Consider the following 22,814-nt stretch of genomic DNA (forward strand, 5'->3'; position numbering starts at 1 on the left):
TTGGGAATCCTGGGAACTGTAGTTTATTGTGGCACCAGAGCTCTCTAACAGAGAAGGCTAAATGTCTCACAAAACTATAGTGCCCCAAATCCCCTAGCACTGAATCAGGGCAGTTAAAGCGGTCTCAAACTGGATTATTTCTGCAGTGTGTTCTGGACCCTAGTAAAGGTATTATTCTAGTCTTTGGGTCCCATTTGGGGGAGAAAGGTGGGATATATGGCAAATAATGTTTGAATGCTGTTAATTGTGTCCTTAAGACAGATAATGCTGAAACCAGAAACTTCTTCCAAATGGGAAAAACATAATGTCATTGTGCTCAGCTAGCACTGGAAAGGGAGCTCAGTAGAATCCCTATGCAGAAGATATGCTTGCTCTCTCTACATGATGCATATATATTGTCTCTTGCAGGACAAGAAACTCATTAAAGCCCTTTTCGATGTACTGGCACATCCGCAAAACTATTTCAAGTACACAGCACAAGAATCAAAGGAGATGTTCCCAAGATCATTTATAAAGCTACTTCGATCAAAAGTGTCCAGATTTCTACGACCCTACAAATAACTTCCTAGTGCTTTTCAATTTTTTGTTTTTTTCCTTTGCATTCCTGTCAGATATTGTATTGTCTTTGACAGTAGAAACATTTTTGCTAATTTGAAGACTCCTTGGCAGTCTTTACCTTAAATTGTATATTGAAGAATAACTATAATGTTTTATAATCTCCAATATTTTGAATGGAATTTTTTTTTTACTTCAAAGAAGAATAATATTGGATTCCAGAGTGCATCAAGTTGAAGATCCACATTTAAGCCTGCACTAGTTTATTTTCAATTACCATAAAAAGCATCTGTTTAGAAATATATTTCTAAACCTGTTCTAGTTGGGTCGGGGGGGATTTTCTTCTTAAGCAAAGAAGTAACCTGGTCAAAGAAACTACCTGCAAAGAAGAGTTATGATAGAAAGGTGTATGTAGTATAAATGATACTTGGATTTTGAATTGCACTTGAACTTTATATGTGAAATTTTATGGGGAAATCTAAATACCATACTTTCCCAATGGTGGTTTTATGGAGACTTTGTTCTAGATATAAACCAAAAAAGAAGGATGAGGATAAAATAGGTGTGTAATTTTTTGTCTGGTGGATTAGGCAAGCTCTACTCTCACAACCTAGTATTTCATTGGCCCTCTTACAACTTTTTCATTAGTCTACTGGTGTCTAACTTTGCCAGTGCAATAGCGGAATTATAGATCAGTTTTGGTTTCTCTGATCATTTTTACAATAGGATGAAAGAAATTCAAGGGAAAATAGTAATAACTAATTTTATTACGTCTGATGGGAGATCTAAACAAGTATAAGATATAAATATATGCATCTTTTTCTGGGTACTTCAGTATTATTATTATTACCTGTAGCTCATGTAGATAACATTCAGACAATAATGTCTCTCATCACAATCCAGAATTGCATGTACATAGTGGCAGATGAAGGCAGGATCACTTAGTAGCTACTGAAAATAGAATTCTGCACATATGCATGGAGCTTTCTCCATCAGTTGTTAATAGTGCACCTTTTGTAGAAACTGGACTATATTAGAGGACTTGGCAATGCTGTTTAGCCCATCATTTTATATGCTGTCTTGAAGAATGTGTAATGTTAGTTTATTTCATATCTGAAGTAAATGGAAATTGCATGTTGGAACTGATCCTCATTAGATCTACTGTAGTCAGGGCACAAGGTGCCAGGTGGTAAGAAAATGGGTATGAATTATTTTGTTGCTTCCATATGTTTTTGATAGACCAAATATGATTCCGTTGGTTGTTGGCTCATCATTCTTGGACAATTTACGTAAGGCAATATGGGTTGGCCTTGTATATCGCCTCCTATGCATTTTAAAAATATTATTGCCTTAGAGTGCAAGATGCCAACACATATTACCTCTTACCAATGTTATTTGTGTTTAAATGCATTTCAAAATAAGTAACAGACTTCATTTTTTTAAAAAAAATGTACATATAATATAGCATAAACAAAGAGAAATTAAGAAAAAGTTACTCGTTAACTTTGTTAATCAGTTTTAAAATGTAATGACTATATTGAAGAAATAACATAGCTACACAGAATCAGTACCTGTCTCAACTGTCATTGCCTGTCTCAGCTCCTTGTTTATTATGTATCCCATCTATTTTTTCATTTCTAACCTGCTATACCACCTGTCATGCTATTGAAATAATGCTTTTTCTAACAAAACATTATAACATAGGCTCAAAATAGAAAATTCACATTTAAGACTTGGATATGTACTAATCACCTCCTTTAATTTAGCAAACGTTTGATGGAACCAGTTCTAAAGTTGTGTGGATCACAAAATGCTCCGTTTGTGTGCCTTCAAGTAATTTCTGACTTATGGCAACTCTAAGGTGATACCATCACAGGACTTTCTGAAGCTTAAGTGAGTGACTTGCCCATGGTCTCTCCAGTGGGTTTCCATGGCTGAGTGGGTATTCAAACCTTGATCTCCAGAGTCATAGTCCAATGCTCAAACCACTATGCCATGCTGACTCTGGCTCACAAAATATATCACTAGAAATGGAATCTCTTAACATGCTTGACAAATTCCTCTTTCTTTTAGGGGAGATAATATTATAACTCAGAGAGTGTCCAGTCTTAATTTCCAATTCTGTTTTCTCCCATATGCCAGAAAGCACTACTGCTATGATTCTGAATGATTATTGGCTTTTAGAAGTACTGCCTCCAGACTTCAAATTTCTCACTAACTTTGCTGCTGTAAAAAAATGAAACAATTTTCTGGCTCCTGCAAACCGGCATTCTCCACCAGACCAAGTTGTCAACTGGTGAAACTCCATTAATATTTTAAGTTGCATGCACAGCACCAAGAGAGTTTGGTGGCTGGTGAGTGAAGAGAGAGAGGTCCTTCTCAGTCATGGCATCTCTCCATTTTGAATGCAGTTTCCAAAGTAATATGCAGGGCACACACACACTTTGGTATCTTTTCAACATCAGGTGATTATTTACAGTTATTTCAGCATGTTGGCGTTTTTTTGCTACCCAGTGTTTCAGCCTGCTTTTGTTGCTAGTTTGTGCTGATATGATGCTTATTTTGGTATATTGTATAGGTCTAGTAACACTGCTAGCAAATGCCATTAAATCAAATCTGACTTATCTCTGAATAGACCAATAAAGGATTGCACAGTTATTCTCTTAACTGTACACTCCTTCCTTCCTACTAGGAATTTATGCTGAAGAGTACCTTACAGATTTTTCTATACATTCTTTCAAGACTTGTTCTAGACCTGAGATACACTATTAATATGTTTATCAGTCTGATAAAGAATGTGAACATGTACATACTTCTTAAATATATATAAAATATTGGATACATTCCTGAATTATTCAAACTGATTCCCATGCAATGTGGTATATCGCTTGGCCTGTTTCAAATAACCATGCTTTTCTCTGCTATGTGTTCATCATTAAATTATTAAATGGCACTTAAATCTGTAGTATATTGCTTTTCAAAGGTCTTTTCAAAACAAATAACATTGGTAACAGGTATGATCAGTCAGTGTTGTACCCAGAAGCAAATACAATACGTAATAACAGAATATTGCCCAAAGGTTGCAAGAGAAGACATCAAAAACCTACAGAATTGACAACAAAAACCTGAGTTAACCTCTGCTTCATGGTATACTCTTTCATGGCCTGACAAATGGCAGATCAAAGGCATCATATGTGTTAGACTTAGTCAACTGAGTAGCCATTACTTATCCGACAAGGGTCAACAGGTTTCAGTTATACAGTATGAACAAGACCTTGGATAATTTAGGTCAATTGGGAATGTCTGAAAATACTTGCAGGTGGTTATTTTTATGTTTGTAAAACTTGCTGGGTTTTTTTATGTTGCCTTCTTCTTTTATATTCATGGGATTCATTGAGTCCAGGTCTATTGATGTAATGCCGTTTCACAATTGCTTCCTAATTTTAGGCAAGCACATGCAAGAGCACATAAAATGTACATGATAAAATATCACGCCGTACAGTTACAGCACTATGATTCCACTTTTACTGCTACAGCTGCCTCCTGTGGAATCCTGGGATTTGCAGTTTAGGATGGGGCATTTAGAAGTTACAAGACCTCATTAAACTACAAACCGCAGAATTCCACAGGAGGCAGCCATAGCAGTTAAATTCAAAGACATAGCTATGTTAATCTGGAAAAGCAGTATGCAAAGATCTTGTAGCATTTTTGAGACTCACTGAAAGAAAGAAAGCTGATAGCATGAGCTTTCGCAGACTTAAGCCTGCTTCAATATACATCTGAGGAAGTAGGCTCAAGCCTACGAAAACACATGCCACTAGCTTCTTTCCTTCAGGTAGTCTCAAAGGTTCTACAAGATCCCTTTACTTATTGATAGCAGTTAAAGTTGAATAATAGTACTATAAAAGTGTAGTGTGCCCATGTCTTTGGCCCAGTTCTGCCCTTCAGGTGTGGGAGCAGACCTGTGTAGAATGCATATGCCAGGCACCATGCAAGTTAATAGGATGATAAATCTCTCTGGTCTCTGTGGTCGATTTCACACTTCATTTACACAGTCCTGCCCTTCTCCCCCATTAAACAAATTACATTACAGGAGCCAGAGTTTCTGAACTAGGCTGTTCCTAGAATGCTCCTGCCAGCATGCCCAATGGTTATGTTGGCTGAGGGATTCTGGGGCCTTTAATCTGAAAATGTCACTTTTCCTAACTCCTCTTTCATTCACATCCTTGGAATAGTTAGCCACTAAAAGATAGGGAAGATATGCACAGAAAAAGAGTGAGGTAGATCCCTGGCTTCCTCTGCCTGATTCCAAAGGAGCTCCAAAATTTGTTAGAGACTGCCTTTACCTGTGGCTACTTTTACATAGAGAGTGGTTAACTTTTGACTTTGGGCCATTATCATTTTTAAATACCTTGTGTATATGTATGTACAATAAAATGACAATAATAAATTAACTATTTCCATTAGTTCAAATAGTTCTCTTTTACAAGTCAAGATTGCATTTGTATAGCTGATCCTACAAAATGCCCACTGAAATGTTTTGTTTTTAGAAAGTGTGTGTAAAGCAACAAATCAGATTTGAGGACTCACAAGGTTAAAACTGTCCGACTGGCCTGTAAATTTTTTTATTAGCATGCCCTTTCTATCCTTTCCTCAGTTTAAATAAATGAGTATATTACAAAAAAATTATTTAAAATGCCACCTGGAAATAAATAGCTTAAAATAGCGATGGGAAAAGACCATCCTTCAGATGTCGTTGGACTGTAACTTGCAGTAGTGCTAGCCAGCATTGCCATGATAAGGAATGCTGGGAGTTGCAGTCTAATGTCATAAGGAAGCTGCATTTTTCCCTCCTGTGTCTACAGCTGATTGTCAATCTAATAGAACAGACCCATTGAATCAATGGGAACTTGGTATGTCGGTAATTACTGTATGTAAGTTTGACAGATATTATGGGTTGAATAACAAATGGACGTAGGCCTTTGGAGGATGAGTGGGAAGAGTTTCTCAGTTTAAAGCGAGGTTGGGGGAATAAACTTTTTTTCCTTTTAAATTCCTTACACCAATATAACAAAAGCATGAGAGACTCAAGAGAAAATAAATGTGTTCTTGTTTAAATTTGCCCTTGCTGTTTAAAATTAATGGCAGCAACAATTTGCGAGTTGTAAAATTGACATACCATTCCAAATCCAGAGTTTGTCAGGAAGAGAAGGGTCCCTTTCATGCCACTGGCTTTATGTACAATAGGGCATGGAAACAAATCTCTGTCTCATAAACAGGATGACTTTTTGTATAGAAGAATGCCACATTTAACTGGTTCATACCTGTCTGCTCTCTATGGCTAACAAGAAGCTGAAGATGCACAAGCATGCAGATGGGCACATTATGTTCTCATGTGGCTTATCAGTTTGTATATGTGGGGACCAAAGCCAAGAATCCCATTCATTTCCATCCTCAATTGTATGTCTACTTTCCTTTCCAGTGAGTACTCCAGGGCACAGAGTATCAATAATGGTTGTACTCTCTGGAAAAACAATTAGTATGATACAGCTCAGGCATTATTCCTGGAAAGAAATATTGCAGGACAGCAAATAATAAAGTCTATAGTGATTAAACACATTGATGGGCATGACTAAACACATTGATTTCAATGGATTTATATATACCCAACTCTGAATTGGATGTAGACCTAAATAAACAGTCCTTCAATTCTGTAAGTTGCAATTTGGAGATGGGAGTGTAACTCATATCTAAACAGAAAATATGTTTGTTGTTGTTAACTGCCCTTGAGTCAGTGTCTACCCATGGCGACCCTGGGAGTGTGATATCTTCAAGACTCCTTGTCCTCTACTGCTCTGCTCAGGTCCTGCAATTTCATACCCATGACCCCTTTAACAGAGTCCATCCATCTGGCATGTGGCCTTTCTCTCTTTCTACTTCCCTCCATTTTTCCTAGCATTACTGTTTTTTCCAGTAAGCCCTTCCTTCTCATAATGTGTCTCAGTTTTGTCATCTTGTCTTCCAAGGAGATTTCTGGCTTGATCTGTTCAAGGACCCATCTGTTTGTCTTTTTGGCTATCCAGAGAATCTTTAGCACTCTTCTCCAGCACCACATTTCAAATGAATTGATTTTCTTTCTGTCCACTTTCTTCACTGTCCAGCTCTCATATCCATACATGGTGACAGGGAATACAATGGCTTGTACAATTCTAACTTACGTTTTCAGTTGTATGTCTTTACATTTTAGGATCTTTTCCAGTTCTTTCATAGCTGCCCTCCCCATTCTTAGTCGTCTTATGGTCTCTTGACTGCAGTCCCTGCTCTGTTCAGTATCTGATCCCAGATATGAAAAGTTTTACTATTTCTATTTCCTCATTATCTAGGCTGAATTTGTGTAGATTCTCTGTGGTCATTATTTTTGTTTTCTTTATGTTCAGTAATAAGCCTGCCTTTGCACTTTCTTCCTTAATCCTTAGTAGTTGCTCTAGGTCTATGATGTTTTCTGCCAGTATGGTGTCATCCACCAACCTTAGATTGTTGATATTCTTTCCCCCTATTTTTACCCCTCCTCCTTCTGTGTTCAGGCATGCTTTTCATATAATATGTTTTATACATGTTGAACATGTGGTGAAAGGATGCAGCCTTGCCTGACCCCTTTGCCAATCGGGAACTATTCTGCTCCTCCATGCTCTGTTCTAACAGAAGTCTCTTGTCCTGAGTACTGATTTATTATCAAGACCATTCTGGTGTGTTGGCACTCCCAAGGACATTTCATAGCCTTTCATGATCTATGCAGTCAAAAGCTTTGCTGTAGTCTATAAAGCACATACTAATTTTCTTTTGAATTCTTTGGTGCTGTTCATTAACCATCGTACAGTATGTTTGCAATGTGGTCCCTAGTGCCTCTTCCTTTCCTGAACCCTGGTTGCCCCTCAGGGATTTCTCTCTCCATGTATGGTTGGAGTCTAGGTTGCAGAATTTTGAGCGTAATTTTGCTTGCATGAGATATTACAGCTATGGTCTTATACTTGCTGCAGTCTTTCCTGTCTCCTTTTTTGGGATAGGGATGTATATTGATTGTTTCCAAACTGTTGGCCATTGTTTTGTTTTCCATATCTGTTGACATATGTTGGTTAGCACTGGTGTTGCTGGTGCTAGCACTGGTGTATTGGAGCAGTTCAACTGGAATACCATCTGTTCCTGGTGATTTATTTTTTCCCATTTCTCCTATTGCAGCTTCCACTTTACTTTTTAAGAATTTGAGGTTCATCTTCATATGGCTCTTCATTCCATGTATCCTTCATTTTGTCATCTCTTTTTTATAACTCTTCTGTGTATCGCATCCATCATCTCTATATTCCTTCCTGGTCTTTAATTATGCTATTTTTATTGTCATAGGTGTCCTGGTTCTTCGTCTGAGTTTCCCTTTGATTTCCTGTATCTAGTGGAACAGATCTCATGTTTTTCTTTTTTTGCTCTAGTCCTGTATCTCTCTGCATTGTTTGTTGTAGTAGTTGTCTATCTTTCCGCACAAGTCGTTGTACTGTTGCATTCATGGTTCTGAGTTTCTTCCCATCTCCTTTCTCTTTTGCTTCTCTTCTTTCCTTTACTGCTTGTAGCATTTTCACTGCCATCCATAGTTTATTCTCTTTCTTTTTGACTACTATAACTTTCTGTCTGCATTCTGCTTTTATTGTGTCCCTGGCTTCTGACCATAGTTCTTCTGGTTCACAGTCAATTATGCTTTGTAGTGCAAATCTGTTCCTTATGTTGTCAATAAATTCTGTTGAAATATTGTTTAGATCATATTTTGGAATAATGACTGGTTTTGTTTTCCCCCTCAGTTTTACTACTTCAGTTTTTATAGAAAATATATCTAGATATTATTTGATGAACTTGATCCTCATTACATTTGTGGCTTCATGGATTTCTGCAGAAAAATTAGAACTTAATTTGTCAAGGACTCCCTAAGATGTTCTTCACCAAGAGGCAAAGCAAACAGGCACAATATGCCAGCTTAAGGGCGGCGTGAGGGCATAGCGTATGGATGATACATGCCCTGACGACACCCCCAAGTCAGCGTTACGTTGCCCCACTGCTCCCACAGTGAGCAGTGTTACAGTGCTCTGGCAGCATGGCATTTAGATGGCGCATGTCGCACAAGTGCTGGAAAGCCACAGCAGTGGCAGTGGAAAGGGTGGCTTTTTTTCCAGTACAAAAAGAGTGGCATTTTGCTGCTTCTCTTTGGGCTGGAAAAACAGTGGATTGGGGCTGCTGGGTTTGGTTGCTGTGGCTCCAATCTGGCAATCAAAGGGGTGGCATCAAGCCACCCCTTTAGGGATATCTGTTAAGAATTTGCAGATGTAAGGATACAATCCAGCTGTTAAACATTTTGAAGTTTAATAAATGGGAATTAGGATCAATGAGAATTGATTTAAATGGATTAAGCATATACTTAATTGCTACATTGAAAACAATGGGACAAAGCGCTTAACTTTGTCTGAAGCATGTCCATTATATTTGTTTTAAACCTGTAACATGTAGCACTTATTTTTTATTTAATCTCCCTTGAATTCTGCACTTAATTCTTCTAAACACCAAGTCAGTTACCTTCCCCAAATCATCAAGCTGTGTTTTCAGCAGGTGAATAATTGATTGACATACTTAGAAGCTTGAAGATGATTAATGCCAAATCCATTTAATTCTCTTCATGCCAATAATAGTGGGCATATGCACTGTTAGCAACAGAGCACTGTATAAAATTACTTTTGAAAAAAAAATTATTAAATGTGATTTCATATTCTCCAGTCTTGGATATCTTGGTTTCCTCCTTGGGTGGCTGCATAATGAAATCTGGCTATTATACCAAATCCCCCCCCCCCCTTTTCAGTGCACTTGTGGGATCCATTGCCATTAATACTGGAGGTAGAAATACTGGATCCTAAAAAGAAGGTTGAAGATATTTTGAATCTTATTCCTTCTTCTGTAATGTGCTGTTTCATCCTAATAACTGCAGTGATCTGTAATAGATGTTGATCTTGCCAACATTTTTATTAGCTATCATCAGAATATATGATTAGTTATTTGTTATTTCTGCAATATTATCTTACACAGAAAGTATTTCCTTTTTTTTAGTTTTCTTCACATTCAGCATAGCATGTAAAGCCATAATATAATTTTGAGGAGAAGCATCATTATTTGTAAATTCAACTGAAATGTAGAAGAATGATTTACTAAATCTTTATGTGTCCTGTTTTAGGTTTGTGAAAGGAGATCAAGACAAGGTGAGATGGGTGGGTGGCTGAAGGCTGCAAAGAAAGGCCCAAATCATCTAACTAAATCAAAGGTGGAACTTTTGGCTTCCCAGATGTTTGGTGCTACAACCTCTGCAGGTCCTTACCACTAGTCATATTGACTGGAGTTTCTGATTGTCGTTCAAAACATCTGGAAGGCCAAAGGTTTCTCATTTCTGGCAGAAAAAGTAAGTTCCTCAGGACAGGAATTGTTTGTATCAGCCCTTTGTGTACTGACATTTTGTCATGAAACTAGTAGTTTTACCACCAAAACTACCAGCAAGTAATTTTACAACACTCTGAACAGGTAATGTGTTTATCACTTGGACCCAAAATATTTAAAAGGCTTTTGTAGACTGCAGACCATTTCATCAGAAGCTGGCTGCACTGTACAAAAGTTTATGCCAAGCAAAACTTATTCATTTTAATCATGCCACAAGATTCTTTGCGGCAGACTAACATGCCCCCTGTCAGAAATTCACACTTTTCAAGAACTAACAACAAGTAAGGAAAGCTTAAAAAAATATTAGGTGGGCATTTTCAGATTCCATGTCAAACTACACTTTAACAAGACATGAACAAGTCTTGGCTCTGCCCGGCTTTCCTGCTCCCTTAAGCACAGAGCTCTTTTTCTAGTTATGCAGTTGGGCTTTTGCTTCCAGTTGATTAATTTATAGAAGCCAGTTGCAGAAATCAGTTTGGAATTAGCTTGTTTTAAACAGGCCATAGTTAATGTTAACCATTAGCATTGTTAATGCTAACCATATAATTGTCATTCATATGAAAACCAATGTGGGAACTTGTAAACTCCTTCTGAAACTTCAGAGGAGAACATGTGAGCCAGGAGCTGTCTGGGTTCACTTGCTCCTCACCGAATCACCATTTAGTACAAGGGTAGGCTAAGGACCATTTTTGACCCTCCTCTAGCCCTTCCCCAAATTTGTTTATATTTTTTTTTTACTAGATATCAGTAAAATAAAATAAAAGTTTTTAAAAATTGAGGTGTCATTCTCCAAGGTCCCATGTGACCACCAACAATTTCTCGCCCCCAGAAATATGACAGTGAAATAAAGCCACTGAAAAAGATGGATTTATTTTCTGTTCAGAACTTGCTACATATATATACACAAGGCAAAATGTAATTAGTGGGGAATCCTTAAATATACACTGAGAGCCCGTACAGACAGGCCAAAATAAAGCTGCTTCGAGTCACTTTGGAGTATGCTGTTTAAATGACATATGCATCTTAATAGGCCAGAAGCTGTGCCAAAGCTGTGCTCCAGTCCTTAGCACTGGACCATGGCTTTGGCGTGGCTTCTGGCCTCTTAGGACGCATGCATCATTATCTCCAAAGTGACCCGAAGCAGCTTTATTTTGGCCTGTCTGTACAGGCTCCAATTCTACATTTTAAAACTAGTCAGTCATTCTATTATTTTACTGGTGTAGGGATTCAAAAGTCACATCATGAAATACAATTTTTAAGAAGAACAACATTACTCGTACCCCACAACTGTCCGGATTTGTCCAGGACAGCCTTGCTTAATCCTCTGTTGATCCACTTTTTCAGGCGCTTTTAAAATGTCCCGGTTTCTCTGGCCACCTTCTCCTTCCCACTTTCCCATTTTATCCTCAGCTTATTACCTCAATTGCTGCAAACTGAATTTTCATTCAATTAACTCAGTGGAAGGGCAAAGAGAGAAAGGTCAAAAATTCGCTCTTCCTTGTAGACTCAGGCAAAAGGAAACTTCTGCAGTCTCTTCTAGCTGCAGTCTCTTCTAGCACTAATCACTTTTGCTATTTTGAGCACACTCTGATATTGCTTGGCCACACGTGTCCAGGTTTTCATCTGTGAAATGTTAGTAAATATATATTAGTGCATAATGATTTGACTTTTTGAACATTTGGGGGTGTACATGAATAAAGCATTTGAATGCACTTAGGCCTAACAACTAGTCTCTGCAAGCCACACATGCCCTCAGCTGAATTCATGCTTCTCCTTCACTACAATATTTTTTTGCGGGGGGGAGGAGGAATATACAAATAGCACAAGGTCTAATATCTGAGCATATCCATTATATCTTCTTTTTGAATTTCCCCCCACATTTCCAGACCAATAGAACTTGAAAAAAGAAGAAGTCCCCCTGCGGAGGAGACTTGATTCCCATTTTTCTTTAAAATCCCATGAAATCAAGTTAAATTCTGATTTTTTTAAACAGTAATCTAAAAATCAATTGAAAATTAAAAAGAATCTTCCAGCCCCCCACCAGGGATTTTAAAGTTAAAACCCAAATTCTGTTAGGGAAAAAACCTAATCCTATATTGGATTGAAAAAGATCGCAGTTATCAGTTACATATGTACAGGGCAGTAGCAAACTATTCAGCAAAGAAAATGTTTTGAATATTGGAATACAGACATGTACCTACGGTACAATGCATATTTGCTATTTCATTTATTTATTCTGCCTATTCTATTTTTTATTCCTTGATGCTATGTAATATATATACAGTTATAACATGTATATACAGAGATACCTTTTAGGTATTCTAATTTAGGCCATCTATCGCCAGGAAACTGAATTAACGGTTAAATATTTACAAATGCCTTTGCAAATATCAGAACTAGTCTATGTACCTTCAGAAGATGATGGTTATTTTATTGCATTGTATTTCAACTGCTAAGACTTGTACTTCACTTATTTACTGTACTTGCTTCCTACAATTTAGAATGAACATCATTAAATAAGTCGGTATTACCAGACACCCGGCTTGAACTACTTAGTAGGAAGCCATCGTTCATAAACTATTTAGTTAATGAAGTATACCTTTCTTGAAATGTGAAAAACAATTTACTTTTTTAAACTTTAATTCTGTAAATAGTTTTCTATCCTTTACAGTGAGGAATAAATTCTAGGATATTGAGTATATATTGTCCATTACAAGATCCAGATATTTTTTGTGTTATTTGTTACTCTCCTGTATATTGCTTGGAGAAAACAGCTATGATGCTCATAATTTTTAAGACGGAAACTTGCTGCCTCCTCCTGACAGATGGAGGAGTAAAAAAATACCTTTTAATAAATGTACACATCTTTAGATTATTGTCTAAAACTGTGTGCCCAATTTTCTATTGTGTGCAGATTGAGGTAGCAATTCCTGCATCTGTGAACATTGTGTAATTGGGAGGGGGGGGGACTATAATCTTTGTATGTTGGTTTCGTTTTTGTTGTTAAGAATGTACAGTTGCTAACTCCACACAAGAAAATGCTCATGTGTGTTTGTTCAAAGCCCAGCATTACGAAATGAGGCATCCACTGTGGCTTTCACTACAAGATGTAACTTGTAAAGGTCAGCCTAATTACAATTTTCTGTTCTTTGTACACTTACATATACAAATTTTGTGAGACTGGAATGGAATTAAATGTCTGTTTTTCTGTGGAGTTATTATTCTAACCTCCCGTCTCTGAAGAAGTACATGGAAAGTTTTTTAAAACTTTTTAAAATGTTGAAACTGAGTTGAGAAAGCCAGGCTAGGTGGCAGCAAAAACCAGTTACGTTGGTTTCAAACCACCTAGGTGGGGACAATGTTTAGGAACTTCCATTTCATCACATATAACATATATAACATTTAGTTACTATTACCATTACATTTTACTTTGTAATGTATCTTACAAGGCAGGGAGAGGTGGCCAGGAAACCAGTTTCAGTGCCATTAAACATGGTAGACTTGCCTTTTAAAAAATAGGGTGGTTTTTTTACAATTTAAAATTTGTAATACATTGGCAAAGGAAATTTGACCAGGGTTGCCTCCACACTGCAGAAATAATCCAGTTTGAAACCACTTTAACTGCCAGTTTGAAACCACTTTAACTGAGAACTGTAGTTCTGTGAAACATTTAGCCTTCTCTGTCAGAGAGGTCTGGTGGCACAACTACAATTCCCCAAATTCCATAGCATTGATCCATGGCAGTTAAAATGGTGTCAACCTGGATTATTTCTGCAGCACGGATACAACCCAAGACATGGCCATGTCCAATGTAAACAGGTTCTCAATAACGCCTATTCTAGGGCAGAGGCTGCTTTTAAAGGTCTGGTGACATCTTATGTACGGCTAGAGGAGGTTCTTACCTGGATGTTAGTGATGCTGTAGAAGACTTAGAGTGGGTACCAGCAATAGATTGTTGTCTCAGACAAGCAGAACATTCACGCTAATGCCAGCTATTAAAATGGAGCAGGGAGAAGGGAGAGAACCAAAGAGGAAATAAAAATAACTGAAAAAGTTGTGCCCAATGTGTCAGAAATAATAATAATAATAATAATAATAATAATAATAATAATAATAATAAATTAAATGGTACCATAACTCTGTGATCGCTGTGGAACTGGAACTACTCAGTCCATTCTCAAATCTTTACCTATGCCAAATCACTAATGCGTTGTTTTAATATGATATTTCAGGGGGGGAAATATGTTACTTTCTACAGAAGATCTTGAGTCCTAAACTGGATGTATAATAATCTTTATTTTCCTGGCTTTATGAATTAGTGAGTATAAATCTGAACTAAACCCTTTGTAGATGCTGCTGGTACTGCTAAGCTTTATGTCCAGTGTAAATTATGTACAAATTACTGTTTCCCACAGGAACTGTATCATGGTAGTTTAGAACAAAATTAGTCAATTAATGTATAAAGTTTGGTAATTAGATTTTTTTTAATGGTCTCAGCTTTACCAACCTTTTAACAACACTGCTCACAACTGTAGTTCAAAAAGCTTTTGTAAATGTACCTTGTTAAAACTCTGCATCTCTCTGTGCCTCTGTATATTAGTGGCTTTGTTTTCTATGTCAAAGCTCAAAAGGAAGCATGTAATTTTTGTTGTTGTTAAATCAATTTCATAATAAATCTAAAATGAGATAAATACTCTGTCAGATTGTTCATTCTGCTGCGTGGCTGGTATGGATAACATTAACTCCAACAGATGATCGTAACCTGGGAAATGGGAGAACAAACAAAATGATGAGTGCAGGGCTTAAGGTTAAACTTTTAAAACAGACCTATTGTGACAACTCAAAAGACTGACCAGGTGTGTATTACTGAGACATGGGCAAAAGAGTTGGATGGGCTGGATCCAGGTACTCAGTGCAACACCAGTCTCAACCAGGGCGTCAAGGGAGTGGGAAGGAATTGCCCTTATCCATAAGGAGGCCATGCTCTCTGACCCTTGTCACCCATCCTGGGACCAGTTCTGAGATATTGTACATTGAGCCTAACAGATAGAACTATGCCATTGATACTTCCGTTGTGCGGCTTTCAGCATAAGTGAAAGCCACGTAAGAGGTGCCTGCGTATGACGTGGACACACAGTTTATATACACACTCATCCCTCCATATTTGCAGCTTTGATATTTGTGGATTTGATTATTCACGGATTTGATTAATATGTTCTCTCTAAGAATATCTAGGTCCTCCAGTGCACTGAAAAGTTGCACTGAAAGACCTAGAGATTCCTAGAGAGAACACTCCACTAGGCCTTTGTAGTTCCTCCAGAGCAGTTCTATGGTCAGTGTCTGTCGGACGTTGACCACAGAGTTGCACTGGAGGACCTAGAGGTTCCTAGAGAGGTGCCCTCTCAGGTAAAAACATGTTTTTGTTATTTGCATTTTTTCCATATTCACGGGGGTCTTGTGTCCCTAACCCTAGCAAACATGGAGGGACAAGTGTGTGTGTGTGTGTGTGTGTGTGTGTGTGTATTTCCAAAAGCAAACCCTGATTTTGCCATTTTCTATAAGGGACACCATTTTACTAAGCACCCATAGACTTCCCCATGGGAGTGGTGGTTCTGGAACCAACTCTCAGGGAATAGCAGATGCACACACTAAGTTGTTGGTGTACCATCTACTCCACTGCTTAGCAGTCTTCTTTATAAATAAAAATTTATAAAATTATAAAATTTATAAATACTAAATAAAACTATTATTATTATTGTTATTGTTATTATTATTATTGCCTGAGCTGCTTGAGGTGGTCTCAGATGTGCAACCGGAGAGCCCCAAGACAGTCATGTTCCCATGGAGGCCTCCTCAACAGAGTCAGCTCAGGACTTCAAGGCTATCATGACAACCATGGACACTCAGTATATTGTTGGCGTAACTCATGTGACACACCTTGGACCAAAATGCATCTGAGGAAGTAGACTGAAGCCTACGAAAGCTCATGCTGCCAATTTCTTTCTTTCAGTTAGTCTCAGAGGTGTTACAAGGTCTCTCTACGTACTGATTCTACAGACTAACATGGCTATATCTTTGAATTCTACCACCTTGGACCTGGGAGGCAGAGGACAATTGAGTTTCAGGATGGGACGGGGGTTCAGCAAACCTGCTGAGGTCATTCGCTTGTGATGTTCAGTTTGGAAGCAGCAGATCTTCCGTACAGGGATGAGTGAATCATAGAATCACAGAGTTGGAAGAGACTGCAAGGGCCATCCAGTCCAACCCCATTCTGCCATGCAGGAAATCTCAATCAAAGCATTCCTGACAGATGGCCATCCAGCCTCTATTTAAAGACCTCCAAAGAAAGAGTCTCCACTACACTCCGAGGGACTGTGTTCCTCTGTCGGACAGCCCTGAATGTCAGGAATGTACTCCTAATGTTGAGGTGAAATCTCTTTTCCTGTAGCTTGCATCCATTGCTCCGGGTCCTGTTCTCTGGAGCAGCAGAAAACAAGCTTGCTCTCTCCTCATTATGACATAAAGAAATAAAACTTTAATTTATATCCCGCTTTTTGTTAAAACAATCAAAGCAGCGTACAACATCCCTCCAAATACTTAAACAGGGCTATCATATCACCTCTTAACCTTCTCTTCTCCAGGCTAAACATCCCCAGCTCCCTGAGTCGTTCCTCATAGGGCACGGTTTAAAGATCCTTCACCATTTTGGTCACCCTTTTCTGGACACCCTTCAATTTCTCAACATCCTTTTTGAATTGTGGTGCCCAGAACTGGACACAATATTCCAGGTGAGGTCTGACCAGAGCAGAATAGAGTGGCACTATTACTTCTCTTGATCTAGACACTATACTTTTATTGATGCAGCCTAAAATCGCATTGGCCTTGTTAGCTGCCGCATCACACTGTTGACTCATGTTCAACTTGTGGTCCACTTGGACTCCCAGATCTCTTTCACAGGTGCTCCTTGAATTTTGAACTGACACTCTCACATGGCTATGGCATACATATAGAGCATGTGTCTGTCTCTGGGTGTCTGCGCCACCAAAAGCATCTGAGCAAATAGATGAAGGTCTAGGAAAGCTCATGCTGCCAACTTCTTTCTTTCAGTGAGTCTCAAAGGCCCCCCAACAAACCCCCAACTCCCAGAACCCCATAGCATTGAGCCAGGGGTGTTATTATTGTTATTCCTCCAGTGTGGCTGCAGCCACTTCCTCAGAGGGAGGCCTGCCCCTTCTTCCACTAGGCACCTCCTCCAGGCCCAGCCTAGCCTTCCAGAAGAGGCAGCAGCAGCAGCAGCAGGAGCAGCAGCATGGAGGGCGAGCATCGGGTGGATCCCTTCGAGGCCTTCGTGGCCCTCCATGGGGCGGCCCTCAGCGCCTCTGGCGTCCCCCCCAGGCTCTGGAGGGGCCTCTGGAGGAAGATGGAGGACGAGGTGGGCACCAAGGGAGGGAGGGAGGGAGGGAGGGAGAAAGAAAGAAAGAATGAAAGAAAGAAAGAAAGAAAAAGAAGCAAGCAAGGAAGGAAGGAAGGAAGGAAAGAAGGGGGGGCTGGGATTCTATGTGTCTGCATTAGCAAGCTCCCTTTGGGTGTTTGCAAGCCCCCTTGTGTGTGGGTCTGTGTAAATTTTGAAGCCTGGTGTGTGTGTGTGTGTGTGTGTGTGTGTGTGTTTTGAAGCCCCTTGTGTGTATGTCTATGTCTGTGTTTTCAAGCCCTTTGTGTGTGTGTGTGTATTTTCAAGCCCCTTGTGTGTGTGTGTGTGTGTGTGTATTTCCAAACCCCTTGTATGTGTTTGTGGTTGTGTGTGTTTTCAAGCCCCTTTTGTGTGTGTGTGTGTGTGTGTGTGTGTGTATTTCCAAACCCCTTGTATGTGTTTGTGGTTGTGTGTGTTTTCAAGCCCCTTTTGTGTGTGTGTGTGTGTGTATTTCCAAACCCCTTGTATGTGTTTGTGGTTGTGTGTGTTTTCAAGACCCTTGTGTGTGTCTGTGTGTATATTTCCAATCCCCTTGTATGTGTTTGTGGTTGTGTGTGTTTTCAAGACCCTTGTGTGTGTCTGTGTGTATATTTCCAAACCCCTTGTATGTGTTTGTGGTTGTGTGTGTTTTCAAGCCCCTTTTGTGTGTGTGTGTGTGTATTTCCAAACCCCTTGTATGTGTTTGTGGTTGTGTGTGTTTTCAAGACCCTTGTGTGTGTCTGTGTGTATATTTCCAATCCCCTTGTATGTGTTTGTGGTTGTGTGTGTTTTCAAGACCCTTGTGTGTGTCTGTGTGTATATTTCCAATCCCCTTGTATGTGTTTGTGGTTGTGTGTGTTTTCAAGACCCTTGTGTGTGTCTGTGTGTATATTTCCAAACCCCTTGTATGTGTTTGTGGTTGTGTGTGTTTTCAAGCCCCTTTTGTATGTGTGTGTGTATTTCCAAACCCCTTGTATGTGTTTGTGGTTGTGTGTGTTTTCAAGACCCTTGTGTGTGTCTGTGTGTATATTTTCAAGCCTCTTATGTCTGAGTGTTTTCAAGCCATGTGTGTGTGTGTTTTCAAGACCATTGTGTATATTTTGTGTGTATTTTCAAGCCCCTTGTGTGTGTCTGTGTTTTCAAACCTCTTATGTGTGTGTGTGTTTTCAAGTCCTCTTGTCTCTCTGTGTATGTGTTTTCAAGCTTCCTTGTGTGTGTGTGTGTGTGTGTGTGTGTGTGTGTGTGTGCACAGTGAGATGTCCTCACCTCAAAGGAGGACAAGGCACCACAAAATGGAGAACATTCAGGACAAATTGAGGACGTTAGAAACTAAAAGCTAATAGCACTCATAGAAATGTCAATTCATGCTTCTGAGTCATGCTCAAAATGGAGGACAGTTTTAACATTCCTCTTGGACAGAAGGTAAGAATGGAGGATGTGTCCTGGAAAAGGAGGGTGTGTGGTCGCCCTGTGTGTCGGTGTGTGTTGTCAACTCGCATTATGGCAACCTTCATCTGGCAATAATCTGTCCTACCTAGCTGCTTGTGAAAAAGGTATTTTGGAATAATGTGTCATGCCTTGAAGGAGATGTGTGTGACAGGGTTTTTGTAATCCTTTAACGTAAACTTTGAGACTTGGAGGCAGGAATAACATGGAGAGAAGAGGAGTGGGTTCCTAGGTCACAAAAAAGAAGAGCAAGTCAACAAGTTTCAGCCAAATTTTTTATCCAAATCTAACAAATAGAAAAAGTCAGGTAAGCTTTTGCATAAGCCTTTATTCATTTATTTATTTCACAAGGTTCCCATTTTCTTATGATTTCCATTTTGGTGATTAGATCTATGCCCTTTTAAGAACATATTGGTGAAGATTGTTGTTGATGTGTGCCTTTAAGTTGTTTCTGGCTTATGGTGACCCTAAGGCAACCCTACCACTGGGTTTTCTTGGCAAGATTCATCAGAGGAGGTTTGGCATGGCCATCCTCTGAGGGTGAGAGAGTGTGACTTGCCCAGAGTCACCCAGTGGGCTTACATGGCCGAGCGGGGAATCGAACCCTGGTCTCCAGAGTCATAGTCTTAACACTCAAGCCACTAAGCCACACTGGCTCTCCATTGGTGAAGCAGGAAGGTCTGACTTCCTATTTTCTCACTGTCTATAGAGAGATCTTGTAGCACCTTTGAGACTAACTGAAAGAAAGAAATTGGCAGCATGAGGTTTCGTAGACCTCAGTCTACTTCCTCCGATGCATTTGGTGGAGTGGAAGCCAGGGACAGACATATATATGCCATTGGTATGTAAGAATGTCAGTTCAAATCCTTTGTGTATGGAAATGAAGTTGCAGGTCCAATTCATTTTCAACTTCATTTCCATACACAAAGGATTTGTAATTTCAGTTGACATCCATACCAATGGCATATATATATATATATGTCTGTCCCTGGCTTCCACTCCACCAAATGCATCTGAGGGAACTGAAGTCTACGAAAGCTCATACTGCCAGTTTCTTTCAGTTAGTCTCAAAGGTGCTACAAGATCTCTCTATGTACTGATTCTCCAGACTTGCACAGCTATGTCTTTGAATGCTATTTTCTCACTGGTTTGCTCTTCATGCATGTTCAGTAGGGGATTCTGGAGGCAGCAGCAGGCAGGCACATGCAGCTACGGTAGGATCAAACAGAGAATAATCCCATTCTGTCCCAGTTTAAACTTCACTGCGTTGTTTACTATGGACACACTACTACAACCTTCTTCTGAAAGCCTGGGTTTCTCCAGACTTCCTTCACCATCCTCCCAATGCTACTAAAATCCTCTAGCTAGGCAGAGAATGCAGAGAAAAAGAGGTTCAGTAAAAAGACTTAAGTAGCTTCTTTGATCCAATAGTTTGGTCCAAAACACAGTCAGAAATAGTCCAGTCTGAAACCACTTTAACTGCCCTTGCTCAATGCTAGCGAATTCTGGGAACTGTAGTTCTGTGATACGTTTAGCCTTCTCTGTCAGAGACCTCTGGCGCCACAATAAACTAACATTCCCAGGATTCCCTAGCACTGAGCCAGGGCAGTTAAAGCAGTCTCAAACAGGATCATTTCTGCAGTGTGTTTTAGATCTTTGTTAAATAAGGTACACTTATATTAATGTTGTTGTGTGCCTTCAAGTATCCAACTTATGGCAACCCTAAAGCAAATCTTTCACAGTGGTTTTCTTGGCAAGATTTGTTCAGAAGGGGTTACATCTCAGTTAATGCCAAATGGCCTCACTGCTTGTTTAAATATAGTTGCTGACAAGCCAGTGGCACAGGATGGAGTCTTTTAGATGCAAAATGCCACAGGGAACACCTGCCTCCTGGCATCCAGTTTTAGGATCTGTTCCCCAGGAAGCATTGGTTCTGCTGCTGAACTGAATGCCACAAGCTTATCTCAGCCAGAAGGCCTGAAAGGATACTGGCTGGCAGCTGATGGAATCACACATCCTGAAAACTTTGTCTGTACAAGGATCTCTAAGGGTTATTCAGGGAGAATTTGCTATCATTATATACTTAATTCACATGCTATTGTTTCTGGAAATTGACCATTTGGGTAAAGTAATTGTATGCCAAGATTGGACAGATAGTAGTAATAGTGTATACTTACTAGAAGATAAGAAGGAGTGTTGATTTGGAATGGTGGGACAGATTTCTTGTAGCAGCCCCCAGGGCTCTGTTTGTACCCCTCCATTACTGTTGTTGAGGCTTTGTTGTTGTTAAGTGCCCTCGAGTTGATGTCAACTCATGGTGACTCTGTGGATGATACACCTCCAAGACCTCCATCATCCAATGCTCTGCTTAAGTCTTGTAGATTGTTGCCCATGACCTCCCTAATTGAATCCATGCATCTGATGTGCAGCCTTCCTCTTTTTTTACAATCCTCAAGCTTTCCCAGCATTATTGTCTTTTGCAATGAGTCCTGCCTTCTCATGATATAGCCATCAATTTGATCATCTTGGCTTTCAGGGGTATTTCAGGGTTGATCTGTTCTAGGAGCTATTTGTTTGTCTTTTTCCTGTCCATGGTATCCTCAGCACTCTTCTCCAGCATCACATCCCAAATGAGTTGATTTTCTTTTTATCTGCTTTTTTCACTTTCCAACTCTCACAGCTGTATAATGATGGAGAATACAATGGCTTGGACATTTTAACGGTAGTCCTCAGTTGTATATCTTTGCTGTTTAATATCTTGTCTGATTCATTCACTAAAAATAATTTTGGCTTAAATATGGTCAATCACACCCCAAGAAGCCTCCAATACTTTGTCATTTCAGGCCATGGGAAAGGGATAAACCTATAAAATTATGTATAGTATAAATGTATCTGAGGACCTTTCTTCATATCTTAGTTTTGTTGTTGTATCCAAATGCAGATGCATCTAAGATCCTTTTATCAAGGAGAACCCCTATCCTCAACAGTTGTGCTCAGGTCCAGCAGACTCAGGATCATGTCCTCCTTAGATAATGGCACGTTACAGACCGCCGAAAAGCGGTGGCCTGCACCCGCCTCTTTCCCCGCCGGAACGGGGCCTCAGTGGTTAGAGCGGCAGCTGCTGAGGCCCCGATCTGCTGCTTTCCAGGCCGCGGGGAAGCGGCAAAAGGCCACTTCCCTGAGGCCTGGAAAGGGGTGTCCTTGGGGCTTCAAGCCCCAAGGACACCCCGTGGTGGCGGGGAGGAGGAGAAAGGGGCCGCTTGGCCCCTTTCTCCCTTGCGTCGCTGGGCGCAGCCATCTAAAGGCTGTGCCCAGCGACGCAAGACCAGGAAGGAGCTCCGTTTTGGGGCTCCTTCCTCCTCTGACGAAAGGGCACACTAAGCGCCCTCACGCGGCGCAACAGCGTCACGTCCGCGCCGCCTCGTTTGGAGGTGACGCATTCGTGACGCCATCATGGCGGCCCCCATATAGATAGGGCGTCGCCATCTTGTACGTCCTCAAGATGTATTAGGCTTGGGGATGTCAAGAAGTGACACCCCTTTTTAAACCTACGACGTCCCTTATGCCTGTTTGTATGCACTTAAGTCTATCTATCTGGTATGCAGTCTTCCTCTCTTCCTACCGCCTTCTACCTTTCCAGGTGTTAATCGTCTTTTCTAGTGAATCGTGCCTTAGTCATCTTGGCTTCTGGGGAGGCTTGATTTGTTTGTCTTTTTAGCCATCTATGATATCCACAAACTACTTCTCCAGCAGCACATCTTACATTTTCTTGCTATCTACTCTCACACCCATAGTTATATGATAGTATGTGCAATCCTAACTTTAGTTTTCAGTTGTATACCTTTGC

The 22,814-nt window shown here is 39.9% G+C and overlaps 2 protein-coding genes across 7 annotated transcripts in view; both read left to right on the plus strand.

Moving 5' to 3' along the window:
* Nucleotides 1-14,700, plus strand: part of LOC149312607 (signal peptide, CUB and EGF-like domain-containing protein 1) — a 254,919-nt gene extending 240,219 nt beyond the window's left edge. For all 3 annotated transcript variants that reach the window (XM_089524974.1, XM_089524972.1, XM_089524973.1), the window contains one exon: nt 409-14,700. In XM_089524974.1, coding sequence (XP_089381100.1) covers nt 409-561 — 153 coding nt within the window. In that variant the 3' untranslated portion in view covers nt 562-14,700. The remainder of the gene's footprint in view (nt 1-408) is intronic.
* A 2,656-nt stretch (nt 14,701-17,356) lies between these two features.
* Nucleotides 17,357-22,814, plus strand: part of LOC149312608 (tubulin--tyrosine ligase-like protein 12) — a 30,974-nt gene continuing 25,516 nt past the window's right edge. The window contains exon 1 of one of the 4 annotated variants that reach the window (XM_089524975.1): nt 17,357-17,503. In XM_089524975.1, the coding sequence (XP_089381101.1) occupies nt 17,381-17,503 (123 nt within the window). In that variant the 5' untranslated portion in view covers nt 17,357-17,380. Of the gene's footprint in view, nt 17,504-18,744; nt 19,275-22,814 lie in introns of those variants that run through there. The other 3 variants (XM_089524976.1, XM_089524977.1, XM_089524978.1) reach the window with 3 other exon arrangements.

This window comes from Sceloporus occidentalis, unplaced genomic scaffold (genome assembly GCF_023333645.1).
Source record: "Sceloporus occidentalis isolate IW3139 unplaced genomic scaffold, rSceOcc1.0.p SCAF_5, whole genome shotgun sequence".
Classification (NCBI taxonomy): domain Eukaryota; kingdom Metazoa; phylum Chordata; class Lepidosauria; order Squamata; family Phrynosomatidae; genus Sceloporus; species Sceloporus occidentalis.